Source organism: Microtus pennsylvanicus, chromosome 11, assembly GCF_037038515.1.
Source record: "Microtus pennsylvanicus isolate mMicPen1 chromosome 11, mMicPen1.hap1, whole genome shotgun sequence".
In the NCBI taxonomy this organism is placed as follows: domain Eukaryota; kingdom Metazoa; phylum Chordata; class Mammalia; order Rodentia; family Cricetidae; genus Microtus; species Microtus pennsylvanicus.
In genome coordinates, this window is record NC_134589.1 from 56441690 (window position 1) to 56462839 (window position 21150).

At 45.1% G+C, this 21150-nt stretch overlaps 1 protein-coding gene across 2 annotated transcripts in view; it reads left to right on the plus strand.

The window, feature by feature from the left end:
* Myocd (myocardin) overlaps positions 1 to 21150 on the plus strand; it is a 92473-nt gene that overhangs the window by 54453 nt on the left and 16870 nt on the right. For both annotated transcript variants that reach the window (XM_075992148.1, XM_075992149.1), the window contains 4 exons: positions 12174 to 12349; positions 15713 to 15838; positions 19530 to 19783; positions 20500 to 20653. In XM_075992148.1, the coding sequence (XP_075848263.1) occupies positions 12174 to 12349; positions 15713 to 15838; positions 19530 to 19783; positions 20500 to 20653 (710 nt within the window). The remainder of the gene's footprint in view (positions 1 to 12173; positions 12350 to 15712; positions 15839 to 19529; positions 19784 to 20499; positions 20654 to 21150) is intronic.

A 21150-nucleotide genomic window follows, 5' to 3' on the forward strand; every position in this document is an offset into this window, starting at 1 on the left:
CTTCAGAAGTTTCTTTACATCGGTCTGCTTTGTCTATTGTTTCCTGACTACTTACAGAGGTGCATTGGAGATAACACTTAGGAACAATTTTTCATAGGCTAACTTACTCCTGTCAAAATTAGTTTGAGAATACAACATATTTATAGGTTAATGTGCAGTGGATCCATAATCCATATGCTGAAAGCACACAGATTCTTCCAGGTCAGAAACACAAGATCCCTTTCCATTTACCCAGACCCTGCATGTCCCTCAACAGAGTTTGTTGTTATAAGCCAGTCCTTTGGATCACAGTGACACTGGAAATATTCATTTTGTATATTTAATTTTTCTTAGCATCTTTGAAGATTTCCTTAATAGTGTCAGTAAGTTTCTCAGTTCATCCTGTTTGTGTGGAAATGTCTACAGATGAGACATATTTCCTGCTCCACTTTGTGCAATGACTGGTAGTTGAAAATCTATATATTAAATGATCAATGTCATCATAGGACTGTACGTGTGCACTGCATTTCGATAGTTTTTTACTTCATATAACAATTCCAATATGTATTTACATTTGTAGGTTATATCAATTTGATATAAATTATACAGATGATATAGTATAGTATACCAAATAAAATAAAATTTTACTACATATATCTGGCAGGGTGGTTCTTTTTTTTTTTTTTTTTGGTTTTTCGAGACAGGGTTTCTCTGTGGCTTTGGAGCCTGTCCTGGAACTAGCTCTGTAGACCAGGCTGGTCTCGAACTCACAGAGATCCGCCTGCCTCTGCCTCCCAAGTGCTGGGATTAAAGGCGTGCGCCACCATCGCCCGGCATGGTGGTTCTTTTTTTGAGGAGTCATAGAAACACCTGCCTTATGTATAAAATTATGCATAAGGTGTATAAATTCATATATATGCAATAAATAATGACATGTGAGATGACTGTGGATAATCATGTGTCTCTTGCTTAATAGAATCCTGTTATTACTGATAGGTTGACAATGGTTCAGAACAACCAGGAGGCAGTGAGCTTATGGCCAGACTAGGGTGGACAGCAAGACCCTGTCTGGTAAAGGTGGCGTGATAACACGTCATGCTGTCTCTATTATGCTTATCTGCATCCCTACAGCTGCTGGATGAGCGCATGTTTTCATTCCATTTTTCTGTTGGCCGGAACTCATCTCAGCATAGAACATCCCACCTTGAAACACTGTGGGGGAGTGGTTTGTTTCACACTGTGACCCCAGTTCGGTCTACAGTTGCCACTACAGTAGCAACTGTAGTGGGGAGGGTAGAGCTGACCTAGGAAAAAGATCAAAATTCAGATTTCTCAGTCATGTTCCTTCTGAAAGACTCCAGCTTTTGCATTATTGAAAGTCACCTCACCATAAGTCAAGGGTGTTTCATCTGGATGCATTTCACTAGATAATTGACAATTACCTCTGAAATCTTTCTGAGTGACGGAAACGGTTAAACGTGGTCTCATGATCAGCTTCATGAGCTTCCTCGGGCCCATCTCTGAAGTTGTTCTTTCATGACTTTCTATGGTGACACTGAGTTACATGCGTACTCAAATTTTTATCTTATATCACCTGTGTGATCTGCCCCATGCTGGAAATTCTCTTCCTCCTCCATGTCACAGCTCACGAGTCTCCAGCCACATGTGGTGTTGACTTGCTGTGGTTCTAAGCATCTCTGACCCGCACTCCACTTTTCAACTTAACGTCTACACATGGGATATCGTCTCTTCCTCTCTCCTTTACATGTACTACAAGCCTGTCTGCTTCTTCTCTTAGAAAGGAGGAGTTTGTGATTCTAATCTTAAAGTCTGTTAGTTCCATGTCCTTTCTTGAATTCAGTTTGCCTCTAATCCAGCTTGCTGAGAAGCTGTAGGAGGCAAGAGGGAGTCTCGCTCGCTGCTCATCAGGAGCCCACCAATAATCCACACTGAGTCTCAGTCAAGCCCTGAAGAAAGAGAGGCAGGGGTGAGGAGGGAGGAGGGTAGAGTGGAAAGTGCTGACTAAGTGCTGGAAGCAGTTTACAGCATGTCTTTAGCAGAGAGGCTCAAACTTCAGTGTTCTTCTCCTCAAGAAACTTGATAAAACTGTTTTTCTAACACCCTAGCTAAAGAAAACATAATTTTTGAGGGATACAAAAAAGGTAGTGATGAGCACAGGAAGGGTTCTGGTGAGGCGAAACTGAGTGTGTGTGTGTGTGTGTGTGTGTGTACGTACGTACGTGTGTGGGCATGCACGCATCCGTGTGTGTGTATGTATGTGTGTGTGTGTGTGTGTATGTGTGAACAGGGTCAGGCTATGCATGCACTGTGTGTGTGTGTGTGTGTGTGTGTGTGTGTGTGTGTGTGTGTGTGTATACGTACGTACGTGTGAGGGCACGCACGCATCCGTGTGTGTGTGTGTGTGTGTGTGAACAGGGTCAGGCTATGCATGCACTATGTGTGTGTGTGTGTGTGTGTGTGTGTGTGTGTGTACAACGTCAGGCTGTGCATGCAGACTGGACTGTGTCTGTGGTGTGGAGTGGGCTTGTGAGAGATGAAAGAACTCCACCGAGAGGCTGACACACTTGTCTGAGGAGAGCTGACAACTGGAGAAAGTCCTGCCTGTGAGTGTACAAGAAGAGTCTGACATGACCAACATTGTATAACTCGATTGCAGATCGCCTTTCAACACACAGGCTTCTCTCTCTCTTGATCGAGGTAGTGATGTCATCATTCTTCAAGATAGGAATAAGAATGGATGAGTTAGGTGGTGGGAAGTGACAACTTCTCCTGCTAACTGCTGAACTGAGGGGCCATCCGTAATGCAAAGGTAGATATTCACACGCCATAGGTCCTGGGGCTCCTAGTTCAGAGGAAAACGCACACTTGCAAATATTCAATGTCTGTGATGATTTAAACTGATGAGCTAGCTAATGTTGCCTTTGCATGCATGCATTTCTTCACTGACTATCTACTGAGTCTCTTCTAACATACCAGACCTCACTTTAATCTCTTGTTCAGTGGTCAGAGCCGACAAGTCAATTTAGTAACTTTAGTGTGCTTCTAAGTGCAGTAGCAGTTCAGGGTCTGAGCGGTGCATAAAAAGAGCGGAGGGTTAAACTCGAGACTGGGGTGTGGTAGGAAGTCTGTGCAGAATAAACGGGGATCCACTGGAGAAAAAGGTTAAACAGACATTTGCTTTAGTCCAAGGAAATCCCCGAAGTCAGTGCTAGCCTTAGAGAATAGAGCCCTCATCCCTCCCCGCCCCCCATCTTCGTGTCCCCTTCTGTACTTAGGAGTCTCACAAACAAGGGAACACGCATGAAGAAACATCATAAGGCTGCTTGGAGACCAGCTGTAGGAACAACAGCTGGAGCCCTCCCAGGAGCAAAGACGACCCAGCTTGCTCGTGGGCCTGCTCCCCCCGGGGACCACATCCCTTCTATGGTGAGGTGCAGATGCGTTAGTGTGGTGGTTTTTTTCATCGGCCTCACGACCTCTGTGTCTTTCCCCTGCTCCATCCACGTGCCGTTCCGTTTGTGTTTATACATTGTGGTTCTCTCTCCAGCTGTGTTTCCTTGCTCCTGCCAGACTTAAGAGGCCTACTGTGTCGCCTCCCTCCCTCCAAGCTTTATTAAAATCTAAGAGAGAATTATCTAGAACCTTTCCTAACACAAGGAAGGACCTATTGACAGTGAGCCTTCCCATCTGGCTTTTTTCTCTTCCTTTCCAGGTCACCCTCTTGTAGCTGAACAACCTACCACACCAAGCCTTTTTTTCCCCCATAGACTTGTCTGTTTTATAGGATGCCTACTGTTGGTCCCACCTCCAATGTGAGTTTTTTTTGAATATATATATATATATATATATATATATATATATATATATATATATATAGCTGATCTCATGCGCATCATTCTGGAATGGCATACTAAACAGGAAGAAAAGACATGGGCACCCAGAGTGCACCCAACTGTCTCTTCAGGTCAGAACATGGCATATAGCTCACACAGTCTCCATGCAAATGATGGTTCCTCTACAGAATGTGGGGTGCCTTGTTAGGCTTATGAGTGGTCATTATTCCTCAGGTACTCCTTAGTACTTAAAGCCCTAGGTTCTTCTCATGTGTTAATGTGCTCTCTGATCATTAAATAGTTTCCGCACAGGATGGGAGCATTCTGCATCCCCTGGCTCCAGAGGAAGCAGTGTTTGATCTGACTCCTGGCTTGAGTTAAACCAAACGTGGCTGGATTCCTCCAACAGTAGGAGGACTCTGGACTCCAGCTGCAGGGGACAAGTTTCTCATCTTGTCTTTGGACTGGACCAGGTTTCCCGTCTAAGTCAGCACTTCATTTTCCATTTAACCAGTGCTTTAGAATATGTAGCTCTTTTGTCAAAGACAAATTCTTATTATCAAAATAATCTTTTACATTTTTAATTTATTCTCTCATGTATTACATCCTGACCAGTTTCCCCTTCTTTCTCCCTCACAAGTCCGTTTACCCCTTTCCTCTGACCCCCATCCACTACTCCCTTTCTCTTCAGAAAAGTGCAGGCCTCCCATGGGTATCAACCAAATATGGCATATCAAGTTGATAAAGGCTAGGCATAACCCCTAATATTAAGGCTGGTCAAGGCAACCCTGTAGGAGAAAAGGGGTCCTGAAAGCAGTCAAAAGAGCTAGAGACAGCCCCCGCCCCGATTTTTAGGAGTCCCACAAGAAGGCCAAAGTACAAAACCATTACATATACAAAGAGGGCCTAGGTCAGACCCATGCAGGCCCCCTGATTGTCAGTACAGTCTCTTTGAGCCTTTATGAGCCTAGGCTTGTTGATTCTGCCAGTTTTCTTGGAATGTCCTTGACCCCTCTGGTTCCTACAATCCTTCCTTCCCCTCTTCCACAGGATTCCCTGAGCTCCACTTGGGTAGTGTTTGGCTCTGGGTCTTTGCATCTGTTTCTATCAGTTGCTGGATGAAGCCTGAGGATGATTATGCTAGGCTTTTGTCTAGAAGTAGAGCAGAATATCAATGGGGATTATTTCATTGGCTTTCCTTTTTCTTTTCTTCTTTCTTTCTTTCTTTCTTTCTTTCTTTCTTTCTTTCTTTCTTTCTTTTTTCCTTGATGTTCATGTTTGGTTCTATCCTGTGTCTTTGGGCGATCTAGCCTCTAATTCCTGGCTCTCCAGATAGTAGCAGGGGTAGGCTCCTTCTAGAATAATCTTTTAATATAGAAACCAATGTCTGACTTGCCAGGACTGTTGTAAGAGTCATCCATTTTCTGCTGTCACGCTTCCGAAGGCCTGTTTATCCATCATACGTTTGTCTGTGACCCCGAGGTTTACTTTAAAATCAAACTCTCTTGCTCACCAAGAATCCAGTCCATGGTCAGAGACTGGAAGTTTTGACACTGACCATGCATTTTAAAGCCAGATACGCAACAACAATGGCCCAATGCCAAATGGTAGGGTTGCTTGCTTTGGCATGACTTTACTTCCTTGTAGACAAGACGACCATTCTTCACTGAGAAGTAATTTCCAAAGTATCAATGATCCACAGGGGAAAGAAACACACTATGGCACATATGTCAAATGGTTTTCTAAGGGGAAATGCTGGGGAAAACAAGGTAGGGTTTAGGAAATTGGGGAACTGGCTGATTTGGGGAGAAAGAGTGAGTGCTAAGAAAAGAAAGGGGCCCTTTGACTCTGCAGAGCTGTCTGGTAACCTGAATGACATTAGTGCTGCTGAAGCCACACTGGCATTGCTGAGAAGCGGGGAAGTTGAAGTTGAGGTTATCTTGCAAGGGGGAGCTGGGGGCAGCGACAGGTGGCTACAGGGACACTGAATGTTTTCCCATAAAGAAAGGAGGAGGCAACAAAAGTATATAAGGTTCACACTGGATGACATTCTTTGTCCCTTGGATTTGACCTCTAGAACTGATAAGTATTAAAAACGCATAGAAGGCCAGGCGATGGTGGTGCACGCCTTTAATCCCAGCACTCGGGAGGCAAAGGCAGGTGGATCTCTGTGAGTTCGAGACCAGCCTGGTCTACAGAGCTAGTTCCAGGACAGGCTCCAAAGCTACAGAGAAACCCTGTCTTGAAAAACCAAAAAAAAAAAAAAAAACCCGCATAGAAGTTAATTGCGTTTTGTGATTAATGAGGATCAGGTCAAGAGATGCGAGGGAAATTTCTGAGTTGCTCTGGATCTGAGGAAAGGGAACCCGTTTAGCCTGTACCAGTTCACATCTGTCTTATAACAAAGAAACCCGATGTCCTTTAAGAGCAGCGAGTTCTCCCTTGGGTTAGAGGATCCACTGGTCTATAGACCACAGTGTATTGTTGGGTCTCATCAAGCTTCCTTGGGTGAGAGCCAGGGTTGCTAACATATACATTTCTGTGAACGATCTGTGGTGCTTTCCTCTGGGAAACAGATTCTGTTTCATTCTCATTCATGAGGATGTCAGGGATGGTCAGTCTGTACTCAGATGAAAATAACTCTACTACCGTTCACGGGACCAACTTCCCAGGAGAAAGTCAGGAGGAGCACTTCCATACTCTTTCCCACCTTTCCTTCACGGCCCTTGGTGCAGGGTCCAGAGGGAAGGTGACCAGGGCTCCAATGATCTCATTTCATCTTATAATTTTACATATTTGTGCAGGAGAAAGCACAGCTGACTCATTCAGCTAGTCACTTCCAGGGAAAGGGGGAGCGAGGGTCCATCGCCAGCCTAAGGTCCCCAAGGGGCCTTTATACCCAGAGCCAGTCCTGTGGACATACCCAAAGGATGATGTCAGGGCTTCCCAGAGCAGGTCCTTGTCATCACACTGCCTGACATGTCTGTGGGGACAATAGCCAGCGCTCTGCTCTCCAGCAGCTCCCAGCCAGCCTCTTGTCGTGGGAGATTGGAGTTGAGGCCCCAGGTCACAATGCAATGCCATCGAAGTGACTGTTCTACAGGAATACAGATAAGGCGACCAGAAGGTGACCTGTATCCCTCTCTGCAGCAGAGTGGCTTGAACTGGCAAAGAGGGGGTAACTGGTGGCCTTGCCAGGACAGATTCTCTCCCTACCGGAAGCTGACTCCTTTTGTTTCCAGAAGAAGCCTCTCAGGACAAATGACTTTTCCTTGCCATGGAGATGATACACTGACCTTTACGAGGCTGACCACAGAATAAACGGCTTCCTGGGTGGTCTTTTTGTTGTTGATAATGGTAAACTTGAGAATGGCAGATGATAACAAAAACAATATCGGCCACCATAACAGCTAGACATGACTGAACAGTTCATATCAGGCCATGGACTCGGTGCTCTGCAGATGGTATATCTTAGAATCTAGAGAGGTAACTGCGTTCATTATCCCTATCTTATAGATGGGGAAATCGAGGCCCAGCAATTTGCCAGTATTCACACTCCCACTGATGTGGCACAGCCAAGAAAAAAAATGTACGCCATGTTTCCAACTCTAGAACTCATACGTGCCTCGTGCCTCGTGCGTCCTGTGAGAGTACGCAGAGCAACAGCGACTCTGGGTACTCTCCGCTCTTCCAGTTCTTGCTCTACAATCAAGCAACTGTGTGGCTATGTGGATGCTCTCTGTCCTTTTCCTGTTGGCAGAATCTGACATGGCAACCTCATGCTTTCAAACTGTCACATTTAGGGTCTTGACATTCACTCTGCTTCTTTATGTGGGTGTGAACAACTTGCTTGTGTTTGGTTGTGTGGACTCGAGACTTCCTCGTTGCATTGGCTTTAGCAGTCAGGGAGCCTTTAAATGATTGCCAGATGATTTGATGAAATAGTCTCCTAGACTCTGATTCTGTAGTATTTGGCTCCTAGTATCTCTCTCCTGACTAGGGGACTTTCTTCTCTGCCCCACCCTGTTCTGTTCATCAGCCCCTTTAGCATCTCTCCATTGTCACCCAAGATGCAGCCTCCTCTTCCTGTCCTGTCCATGGTTGTCAGTTATTTCAGGTTCCACCCAAGCTCTCCTCCTCCTAGAGAGCGAGTTCTCAGACAACTCTGCGTTACTATCTCCTCTGCCTAACTGCGGTGGACACTCTCCAGGACACTTCTCCTTGACAGATCCTCTGATTATCCCGGGCAGATATACAGACAGCCTCTTTCTCTGACTTTCAGCCTCTTTACCATATCTTATCTGATCACCTCGCCTCCTCTTGAAGTGTGAAGGGTGGAAGTGGATGAAATAATTGAGGACCCGCTCCCTTCAGCCTTGGCGGAGAGGGAAGAGAACTGATTACAGAGAGCTGATCCTTTAGATCCACAAGGGCTTAATTCCAGGACCCCCCACAGATGACAAACTCAGGACACTCCCATCCCTCCTGTGAAATGAAATACTATTTGCACATAATCTGTGCATAGTCTCCCTTCTGTGTCAGTCATCTATGTATTAACTGTCATGTTTCATTCTGTGCAAATACGATGTAAAAAGTTACTATACTCACTCTCGGGGAGGTAACAATAAGAGCAAAGCCTGTGTACGCTCAGAAGAGAGGAAATGCAGTCGGTCCCAGTCAATGCCAAAAGTGTGGAAGCTGCAGACAGCAAACTGGTACTGCCTACCCTCTTATTCCAAATTCTGTACTTCTAGGCTTCTTTAAAAAAAATCATTGTGGTGTCTTGACTTGGGGTTACCACTTGCCAGTGATCAGAATGGGGGGGGGTGCATCTGTTCACTGGGGCATCTCAGTCTATAACGTATGCAGAGGCAGGTCCTTTGCTGCTCTATTGCACTCCCTGCCTTCCAGCCAAGGCGGGATGATGACGCTCCCTAAATAAGAGATGGCTCCACCCAAGGGCTTTCAGGCTAACAGTGGGGGGGGGGTAACTGGTTTCACCGCTCTCCTCTGTGAAGTGACTCTGAGAGTCTGGGGATTCACTCTCTGTTCAGCCACTAGGTAATGGCATAAGATAGAACTGTGAATATCCCCAGCAGCCAGCCAGATCTGAGAGACTGGGATCACACTTGGGCTCCCTGTTCCTGTTGGAGGACTCACAAATCGATTTTATTCTAGCTGTCACTATTACACAATCCACCCCACCTCAATCCTCCCCTTCCTTTAGATATAATCAGATCATGTGTAGTAAGAGGAAAAACATTACCCCTCTGTCTCTATGCTTCTTCCAACATTTCTACCCATAGGTTAGAAAGTGGAACAATTCCATACTTCAGTTCATTTCTCCCTAAGTTTTGCGCATTTAGGATGCCATATTCTGGTCTACTTGGGGAGACATTTTTGTCACATGAAACATTAGACCACACCAGAAAAGGCCCAGTCCCCTCATAGTGAAAAAAAAATGGGAAGAGACAGGAGACAGTGAACCTCTCAGAGTGTGCTGGTGGGCACAGAAGACGGTGTACCCAAGGGGTTGGTAAGATCCTATGCAGGAGTCTCTGAGGTACTGAGCAGCATTGACTCAGGGCATGAGCCAGACGATCTCAAGGACACGCTGTGACCTCCTGGATGGGCAGCAGTAGACACCCCCTCCTTCTCCTGTCTGCCTGATTCTCAGTGGAACATGTAAAGACCGTAACAAAGACAAAATCTTCCATTATCTGCATAAATTGGGACGAAAATTCCAATGAAGGCATAGTTCATAATAATGTTTTAAATGGGCTGAGCAGACAATGTATCCCTATATTCACAGAAGCAACTAGAAGGCGTTTCCTTAGAGATCTCAGGTGTTGATTCCCCTGAGAAAGGAAGAGGCAGAGTCCCAGTTGAGGCAGGAAAATGGCATGCAGAGGCCATCTGCCGGGCTTAGAGTGCTCTGAGGGCTGAAAGAACGGAGTGTGTGACTAACTCCGGGGGGGGGGGGATGGGGGAGGACTAAAGAGGTAGAAGGGAGACGCTGGTCTCAAGGATGAGGTTGGCACACATCCAGCGGGTCTTTATAGCTGAAGGGGGACCAGGTTTCTGACATAAATACTAACATTGACTTGTTTGGGCTTTTGGGTAAATAAGTGATTTCTGTAATTCTCTGCACTTAATCTTTCATGTTTCTCAATTTTTTTTTTTAGTTTTGGGATGAAAATTTCTTTCTTCCCTTTCCTCTCTCCAAACCCTCTCATAAGCCCCCTCTCCACCCTCCTACATATTTATAACATAGATTTTTCATTAATTTTGTAGCCATATATGTATATACATATCTATTTCTAAATATGACCTCTTCCGTCTGTATATCTGTCTGTCTGTCTGCTTCCAGGGATGACCATATGTATATCTGTCTGTCTGTCTGCTTCAAGGGATGACTGTCTGTATATCTGTCTGTCTGCTTCCAGGCTTGACCATTTGGCACTGGACATCTTTATGCTATAAATGTATAAGAATGAGGTTAATAAGGTTGGGGTTATAGTTCAGTGGCAGAAGCTTCCCTAGTATGCCCAAGGCCCTCGGTTTAATCTCCACTTAGATACACACACACACACACACAGCAAATGTTCCAACTAATATGATGGAATTCTACACAATTATTTTTTGAGTGAGTATAGTCCTTTCTCTCATGTGGAAAGGTCTCTTTGAAAAAAAAAACCTACAGAGTAGGAAAAACATAAGTTCCAGAAATAAGTGTGTGTGTGTGTGTGTGTGTGTGTGTGTGTGTGTGTGTGTGTGTGAAGTATCATTTTTAGTGTTGAGAATTGAACCTAAGGCTTTATGCCTGCTATACAGGCACACTATCACTGAGCTGCACCCCAGGCCTTGAAGAGTATATCTTACCCAGTCCAATCTCTTTCAAACTTCTTATTTTGCATGTATCTTTCCGTATCCGTAGAGTTAAATCTAGAAGAGACTACTGACTTTTACTGTGAGGCAGAATATGTACATTAGGTATTTTCATACTACGTGGATTTTTGTCACGCACCTTCCACTTTGATAATTATCCCAGCAACAATGACTTCTATGCATGACCCATGGGAGCAGATGTGCTGGTATCCAAGCCCCTCCAGGTTAGTGGGCTTCCCATTGGGTTAGTTACTGGAGTTCCCACTCGCTGTGTCCTTGCCTGGCCTCTTTCCTGATTTGACACTCGGATGTCCAGAGTGTCTGTGACACATGCCAACAGCGGTGGTGATGACAAGCCCCAAACCACGTTTGTTCCATTCCTCCCAGCTCCTCGAGGCCTTCGCAATCACCACAGCGAGAGCTCCAGTCTCTTATCTACACCAAGCAAGAGTCAAAAGTTCTTGTGAGTGTGATTGCAGAACAGGGTCTGGAAAAGCTCCTGATAATTCTGAAATTCCTTTGGACGGGCCGTGCTACGGATGGGGTCAGGAGAGCTTTGTGGCTTTAGCACTTTGTGTACTGTTTAGCCAGACAACAAACTGGAGAATGGGCGGCGATGTCAAATGTGAGAGACAGGTCAGGATATTGTTACAGACCCATCTGGGCTGATGGCCACTGTTTCCAACACAACTTCTCTGTTGTCACAGGAAGACAACCCAGGGGAGAGTGAAAAAGTTCAGAGGTGGGTAGGGGGTGCTGAAGGACTTGCAAAAACACAGGATATTAGACAGGAAAATAAAATCCATGCACTGAGAACATTAAGAGTCAGGTTGAAGTCTCCGAGGCAGATTTTTGACCTTTCTAATTGGTGGTGCCTTGGTTGGGTGGCTCCTTCAGTGAAGATAGCCAAGCCTGACATCTAGGAATTTAAACTTAGTAGCTGGCCTCACTTCTCCTTATTAGCTAAGTTTGCTAAACATTTTGTACCATGTGCCCTACTTTATCTTTGAAGATGAAGCAACTGGCAAGCTGTCATTTCGATTCTCTCATGCTGGAAAGCCCGAAGGAGAGGGGCAGTCATTCCGCATTATCATCCAGCAGCCTCACAGTGTGCCCATTCCTCCTGCCTTTCCTGATTTAGCTTCAAAAGGACATAGGCTCCATAGAAAGTGTCGAGAAATGACTCAGTCTGGAAATCAAGTTTGGAGAGCTGCGATAAGCTTTGATACAGCACCCATTTGCCCCAACAACAGACTTCTTTTTTTTTTTAATACACATTTTCATGTAGAAAATCTAATTGTTTAAAATATATTTTCATTCTTCCCCGAACTTGTCATACACTGGAGAGGGAAGCCGTGTACTTTAGCATAGGGACAATGCTTAGCAGTGTTTCCTAAACAGCTCTCTGATACTCTGAGCCCCTGGTCCCATCTCGATTCTTCTCTTGCTCAGGTACGGAGGTGAGTTTCTCCAAATCAGCAGACGCGTTTGCCTTTGAAGAGGACAGCAGCAGTGATGGGCTTTCCCCAGACCAGACTCGGAGCGATGACCCCCAGGGCTCTGTGGGATCACCCCCAGATATCAAAGCCATCGAGGCTCCATTGGCTGGCCCTCTGGACACAATCCAGGTAAAACAGACTGCCCCTGCCTTACGGTCTTGTCAGATGGCTTAGATTTCACATCAACACTGCTATGGCTGGTGTTGCTTATATCCCCTGTCTTCTGCTGCTGGTGGTGGTGGTTTTATCCTGGGTCAGGGTCTCACTATGTAGTGTGATCCTCTCAAACCCGGGATCCTCCTAGCTCAAGCTGAGTGATGGAATTACAGTGTACGCCAGCACACCAAAGTCGCCTGATGATGTGCTTTCTTAATGTCCCTTCCCAGCCTATTGTGAGTCATAGAAACATTGAAAACCTTCACAATGTTAGTTTTCAACTTACCTTGTAAGCAAGTAAATGCATTCATCTCCATGAATAAAATAAGTTGACACTTAGTGAGATCACATGATTGGCTAGAAACCTCCTGGCAGGACTGATATCAAATTCATTAGAGGGCCTCGGGGGCTGGGAAGAAGGCGTTGCTGGCTATCAGCAAAGCAGGAGACACCTGTTTCTTCTAGCCCTAGCAGGGTCTACAATACCAACCTGAAGGCAGGCAGGACACCGCCCCTACTCGGTACAATTCTCATTCTTTCTCGACAAACCCAAAAGTACTTAAAAGTGAATGTGTACAAAAACATGAAGCACACATAAAAAGAATAACAATGGGGGGCTGGAGAGATGGCTCAGTGGTTAAGAGCACTGGTTGCTCTTCCAGAGGTCCCAGCAACCACATGGTGGCTTACAACCATCTGTAATAAGACCTGGCGCCCTCTTCTGGCATGCATACATGGAGGCAGAATGTTGTATACATAAATAAATAAATCTTAAAAAAAAGAATAACAATGAGTTTAATAAACCACACCTCTTGCCCTGATGCTGACTATGGCTGGGCCTCTGGCTGGGCCCCTGGCTACACTGGGCACTTCATATCTCCTCAGAGGAGATCACAGTCCCTGACAGATAAGTACTACTGATGCCGAGGACCACAGACAAGGAACTATTGCTCTATAAGGTTAGGTAGCTGTGTGGATTCCAGGATCACACAGAATGTCACTATCTCAAGAAGCTATGTGATGGGGACTACCCTCAGCCAAACATGATGGCCTCATTGGACCCCCTAAGAGATGTCCGTGAGGCAGATGGGAGCACACATAGTGGGGAAGGTGAGTTCACGCTATTGACACGTGTTGTGGTAGTGATTTTGACCCTGGTTCTGTAACATTCCTGTCTAGAATGTTACAGAGGCCATCCCCTCCCCTTTCAGAAGACTTCACTCTTCCTGGTGACCAAGGGACGATTCCATGGACTGGAATTAAATATCTACTTTGACTATCTCTTACCCAAAATGCTTGGGACCAGAAGTGTTTAGATTTAGAATTTATTTGCATCTATTCATAATGATATGTCTTGGGGATAGAATCCAAGTCAAAACACAAAATTCATTTTTGTCTTATATGTGCATACATACCCATGGCCTAAATGAAATTTTATATAGTACTTCTTATCACTTTTTACATGATGCTAAGTTCTGTGTGTGCTATGGCATTTTCTTCTCTGGTTTCTTGTAGGCCTCAAAAGGTTTCAAATTTTGAAGCATTTCAGATACTGGAATATTGGATTAGAGATGCTCAACTTGTATTTGAAGTTATTTTTCTACTGGAATGTCCATCCAGAGGGGAGGGGGGAGTTTGCATACTGTTTATTCAGGGTCCAGTTTCCCAAAACCATGATGGTCACTGGTCACCATCATTTCTATCTCCACTCCATCAGAGCAAACATAAAGATGCTAAGAAGTGGGAGGGAAAGGGAGGTGTACGAGGCAGAGCTGAATGTGCATTCCTTGAAGAGTTCAGCATCAAAGTATCTCCCTTCCCCTGCACGCCCAGGCTGAGCCAAACCTCTTCACAGCCAAACATCTTTGATAACATCAAAGGGTCTCTCAGACCGCTTGCACGTATTCTTCTGACAGCAAATTCCTCGGCTTCTCATTTAAGAATGATTTTGAGGAAAAGACAAGTTCTTTTCTGCTTCTCCCTAGCAAAGTGGGAAGAAGGGGCGAAGCCCTGAGCAATGCAGAGAAAATGTAGGCGCGACTGTGTGTCTTTTCTCTTGGCAGCCATGTTTGACAGACAAGGACACTGAGGCTGTGAGAAAAGCAGCCCATGGGCTAGTGACAGAGGCCAGGGTTCAGGGGAGAACCAAGAAGCTCAGTTCTGGTCCCCAGGAGAGCTGTATGAACCCTCAGCCCTTTGTGTTGAGTCACAGCCTAGGAATATAGGAAAGGAAGAGAAGAATATTATTCCTTTCATGGAACTCTCAGTAGACAGAAACATACCACTCATAAAAACATGCTTCTTTATGAGACACACACAAATACATGGATCCATGTTAATACATAAATACATATGCACAAACACACACATATGTAACTTTTTCCTGTATCCTGGCAATTCTTCCCCTTTCATATTTACCTGCTATAATATATATTGATATAACATGCATATAAAAACAGACACACATATACATTCAGATGTGTACTGATATACACACAGATATTTATATATTTATATCCTGACATATGCACATACACAAGTAGGAACCTGCATACATATTGTCAACACATACATACATAAGTGTGTATCTGTATGATCATGCATACATATACATATTTAATCAGCACGCCTATACACATACATGCAGGCATGAATGCATGCATATGCCCAGGAACGTGCTCATACTTATTACTGCACACACACATATATACATGCGTATATTCACAAAGATATATGCATATACACAGAGACATGTGTGTACATGTATGCACACATATATGCCCAACAAAGAGACATGTACGTTTACAAATACACATGCATACATTCCCACATATTCCTACACACTGAGACACATTCATAATTTTATTTATACACATATATGATATGCACACATAAAAACTTTCCTATACACGGAGATATGTATATGTAGTTCTATCTTTACACACATACTTGCACACCTACTTAGGTATTATTCATACTTACGCACACATACCCCTTTCCCCATTTTGCTTGTTCTTTTCTTTCTCAGAACTTTTACGCCACTCTCCCCTATTTCTTTCTTTCTTAGTCTTATTTTTAAGAACTCTTCTGGGTGACCAGATGTCCCAGTTTGTCCAGATCAAGTCAGAAGTACACCCCATTTTCTGGAATTGGTGCTGAGATTGCCCATTTATCTCTCAGTGGTACCCTGGGTATGTGACAGATGGGGATGGCCTCCTGTAGGGCGCCCCTGATGTTAGCAGGACAGAAAGTCGGGGTGAAAACAGCAGATCTTCCACTGAGTGATGCAACACCTCCCATCCGTGTGCCCTAGTAACACGACAGTTTGCATTTCAGGATCTTGCTCCTGGCTCAGAAAGTGACAAGAATGATGCAGTCTCTCAGGCAAGCAACCAGTCGGACTCCGGGAAGCAGGGGCTCGGCCCCCTCAGCACCCCTCTCCCTGTGCATGCTGCTGTCAAGGTATGGACCGGTCTAGCCCCCAGCCTCTGCCTGAGGCCAGGCTCCCTGAAACCATGAAGAGCAGGGCTTTTCGAGTCTGTCCTGTGGGCATGAGGAGGGTCACGAGGAACCACACCCAATTTCAGGCACTGTACTCTCAGCATTGGGGAAGCCTGTATGTATGTATCACTTCAGAAATATAGTTCAGCCAGTCAGGTACCTGTCTGGGATTTCATTAGCCAAGCAAGGTGGTAAATTCCTGTAATCCTAGCACTCAAAGGGGAAAGAAATAGGATAGTGAGCGACACAGCACAAAATAGAAAAAACAATTCAAAAAATGAAGATTTCCCAAACTCACGCCGAGGAAAGCCACAGCTGACTGCAGTGCACACAGGACTGGTAGGGGCCATAAAACACATCTGGAACAGCTGCATTTACATGAAGGGAGCAGCACTGAAGCCTTGGGCATTGTAAGAGCTCTCCATTGCCCCTTCATCTAGTCTAGCTGGGTCTTCAGGCCATCATCAACCACAGCAGTGTCCCATGTAAGAATGAAAGCCATACAGAGAAGGGACTGGCAGGTACCTCTCTAGAGACACGTAAGTTTTCAGGAAGCACAGGAAAGTGTTCTCACTGCTATTCGTCTTTCTGGAGGTGCAAAGTGAAACCCAATGAAATGCCTTTCCGTGTGCACTAGGGTAGCATCCATCAAAACAATGTGGAAATGACAAATATTGATGAAGATGTAGCAACGCTGGAAGCCCCACACCCTACAGGCCTGAACATAAAATGCTAAACCTGATGGGGAGGTTGTCATTTCCCTGGTGAATTAAACATAAATTTATCATGTGGTCCAGCAATTTCACTCCTAGGCATATACTTGAAAGAACTAAATATAAGTCCTTGAATCTTGAAAGCAATACCATTAGCCATTTTTACAAATTTGAACCAACCCAAATGCCCATCAACTGCTGGGTGAATAAAGTCATGATATAGCCATCCCATTGAATATTATTCAGCCATAAATAAAAAGGATGCTATCTGGCACCTGCCACAGAATGACTTCTGAAAACATTATGTCAAGCACAAAAAGTTTGAATCAAAATACATTCATCTATGTCTCATGTATACAATGTCCAAAATAATCACATTTAACAAGATGGCGATTGGAGCTGTGGGAGTTGGGGAGAGCAGAGAGTGTGGAGTGATTGTTTAGTGGTAACACATTCATTTGGGAGCCATGGGAATTTAATAGAATTGGATGGAGATGATGCTCACACAAAACTGTGAATGTATAAAATGTTCCTTGCGTTTTAGCACAGTAATTAAAGAGGCTTCCCTGCCCAGGCAGTCGGTAGTCTAGGCAGGGGAACTTCCTTGCTCCCTCAGTAGGCAATGTGACCATTGGCCTGTACCCTCAACATGCTGAGTGAGGAGGGCACACAAAGCTTCCCAAGTTGGAGCCAGCTTTGACGGCGAGCTGGAGTCAGACAGAAGGGTGGTTGCGGGTTACAGCAAGCTGAAGGGAAGGAAATGTGTATGCCTAACCGGAGAGGAGAGCCAGGAGCTGGGATGTGGAACTGTGTCCTGTGGCCTCCATGGGATTGAGTGACACCTTTCAGAGGATCACCGGCACATTGGTATGCTCTGCTGGGGTGCATGGTATTTGGTAAAGGTGTGTGTGTGTGCACGCGCACATGTGTGTGTGTCTGTGTGTGTGTGTGTTTGAATCAGTGCTACATTAGGAAGTCTTGCCATGTCTAGCTGCTGATGAACCCTAGCCTGGCACTGGAACACCACAGTGGATCCACCACTGATTTCCCTTTAGGAGAACGCATGTGGTGCCTTCTGTGTCCTGTGAGGTGCAGAGAGAAAAACAAACACGCAACTGGACAGAGCTCGAGTATCCCCTGTGATTGCAAAAGAATGAAACCATACAAGTGTGTTAGGTCAGTAATGTTTGCCACACACTAGTTTCTGGAATGTTCTTGTACCCATGCTAAGGGGAACAAAAGCATCTTCAGGTCCCTTGAGTCAGCAACAAGACAACCTACCCCCTGTCAAAGCAAGTTTGAGGGGATGAGGCTTGAACAGCAGCTGAGCTGGAGGGAGCCGGTCACCAGACCCTGCAAAAACTCACCCGATGCAGAAATATGATTAATTTACCGGGATGCCAATCAATTCTGGAGTAGGGAAATATAAAGCCACCAGACTCAGAAATACTTTCAATCTTTATTCATTAGCCTCCAAGAGGAAGACTCAAAAAAAGAAAAGAAGACAAGACAAAAGTGTCTGCAGCGATAGGATGTCTGAGTCAGAGAGTAAAGAACTCTGTAGGCTACTTGGAGGTCACACTCAAATGCGCTTTTTGTGGTTGACGGCTGGAGGCTGCTGCCGGAGACTGTGTCCGCCAGCTATTCAGGAGCTCCCTCTTCTGTACAATAGTGGTACTACACCCATGATCTCTTTTCCTTTCAACCACCTGTAATAAAAACAGGTTTGAATTTTTATTCTACTCAATGACTTATTGCGTCCTAATATAGGAAGGGCTTTTGATTTCCAGAGAAGGGTATCTATAGAATAATCCATCAAAAGGACACTTGTTACTTTTATGATCTTAACAACAAAAACCATCCAGCAACTAGTAGTGTGTGTCTGTGTGTCTGTGTGTCTGTGTGTGTGTGTGTGTGTGTGTCTGGTATAGATGGGTGTATACCACAATATATGCACACATAGCATACCACAACATATATGTGGAGGTCAGAAGACAACTAGTGGAAGTCAGTTCTTCCACCATTCTGGATTCTTGGAATGAAACTCAAGGCTTGGCAGGGAGTGCCTTTACCTACCTACTAAGCCGGCTCCTATGATGACCTTTTTATGGTCCTTATATTGAACACTAAGATGCAAATTAAGTAACATTTTCTCTTTTTTTGTTTTGTTTCTTTGTTTTTCAAGACAGGGTTTCTCTGTAGTTTTGGAGCCTGTCCTGAAACTAGCTCTTATAGACCAGGCTCGCCTTGAACTCACAGCAATCCACCTGCCTCTGCCTCCTAAGTGTTAGGATTAAAGGCATGCGCCACCACTGTCCAGCCATTTTCTTCATCTTATACATGATGAGATTTAGATATATTAAACTTACATAATTGTGTCGTATCCACACATTTCTCTTAAGCCCCAAAGTTGTGCCCTTAACTCCCCTCACAGTGTGCAGATCATAGTGTAGAGCGTGACTCCCCGTACTGAAAAGTCTATATTTCAGAGGGTGTGGCTTCAGGCCAGTGCGTGGGCATTTGATAAAGGTGAGGGGAAGAAGGCAAGGTCTGTTTAGGTTTGAGAACCATGTTCTGGATCTGTAGAGACGATGTTAGCTTCATCAGAGCCCATGGAACAAGTCAGATTACCGTGCGTTTAACTTGAGGTATTTGCAGACACGTCATGAGTGGTCCCCAAATCAGAGTGCTAAGCTATCTGTAGGTTTTACATAAGCCATTGGTGTTCAGGCTTCTTTTGGGCTACAGGAAAGCTCCAAGAGCCCCTTGTATGACGTCAGGTGCCCATGTGCAGTAAGGGTAAGGATTTCACCGCAGATCTCTTCAGCTGCTACACTGGGAACTACGCATTCTGCCTTTGCTGTATTTCTAGGATTTGAGAAAAACACTCCTCACTGTTATCACCTAAAACCCAGGCCATGTCTCCCTTTTCTTTACAGTCCAAGTCTTTGGGTGATAGTAAGAACCGCCACAAAAAGCCCAAGGACCCCAAACCGAAGGTGAAGAAGCTTAAATACCACCAGTACATCCCCCCAGACCAGAAGGCAGAGAAGTCCCCCCCACCCATGGACTCCGCCTATGCCCGGCTGCTGCAGCAACAGCAGCTCTTCCTGCAGCTGCAGATCCTCAGCCAGCAGCAGCAGCAACAACAGCAGCGGTTCAACTACCCTGGGATACACCAAACCCACCTCAAGTGAGTACAGACACCTGGGGTGGAGGCGGAAGATGGCTTCTCTGTGTGAGACCTGCGGGGTCGGCTGTTTGGGACCAGTGCATCCTATATTGCATCATGTCCTTGTCTGACGTGTTTGGAGTGTGACTCTCTTTAGAAACCATGCACACATTTGCAGGACCATGGGGCTGGAGGGAGACTAATAAGTCAAGGTTCTTTGAAGAAGAGGAAAACTCCTAACATGTCCAGACTCAGCTGTGGAATGTCTGGGAACACGGGGCTGGCTTTGTTGGCAGTTTGAACTCACTGCTAAAGAGTGGAGGGACAGCTTTCGAGATTGAGCCCAGGCCATGCACCTGCATTTCTAGTCTCTGTTCATATTCCAGGTAGACATCATTCTCATGCATACAGTTACCGTGAGGATTGTTTCACCTGTCTTTGGCCACCCTCGGGTCACAGTTTCAAATATATCCAAAGTTGAGCACGATCAAGATTCCTATGACATGCTCAGATCTCTAGAAGAGCATCTCTGTGAAGTCAAGGGTGGACTCCGCTATGCCACAGTCCTCATCGCTCAATTCTGGGTCCTCAAAAGGAAGCTGGGAGATTTTTGGCAGTTCCCATCCTTGTCCGCTGATTTGTTACCTGCCTGGCTGTTGTCAGCTATTACTCTGTGACTTGACCCAAGCTCCCACATACAGGTCTGATCGTATTATAAGTGACTTTTTGCTTTTCAGAGAACCTAATGAACAGATGGTCAGAAATCCGAATTCCTCCTCAACACCGTTGACTAATACTCCTCTGTCCCCTGTCAAAAGCAGTCTGTCTGGACAAACTGGTGTCTCTTCTCTCAAACCAGGCCCCCTTCCAGCAAACCTGGATGATCTCAAGGTATGCAATTTGACCTAATTTTTTCCTTCTTTTCTTAAAAACAAACAAAAAACCACAGAGACAGAGATATATTGTCACTAGCATCTTTTCCTCCTGACATCTTGAGTAAAAAAGTAGAAGAGGAAGAGAGTGCGCGATACAGCCGAGGGTGTTGCAGGATTTATGGTACAGAGGTCAAACCTAAACCTACAGGTCCTGCCTCAGCCTCCCCAGGCTGTTCAAGCTCGAATCTGCTCTTTTCTGCACCTTAGACTCCTCGTTACCATAAATAAGTTACTACAAGTCTGCCAGGGCATAACTTAGCATAGAGTAGAGACATGCAGCTTATAAAGCTTCCAGAATGTTTTAAAGCAATATCAATTTCATGATGAACCTTTGGCAATCTCTGGTGAAATAGGAAAAATAGAAACCATGGGAATTACTCTTCATGTACGTAAGGACAATCCACGGAGCTAACGTGACTATATTTCTTCATAATGATTTTGATTTTTAAAGCA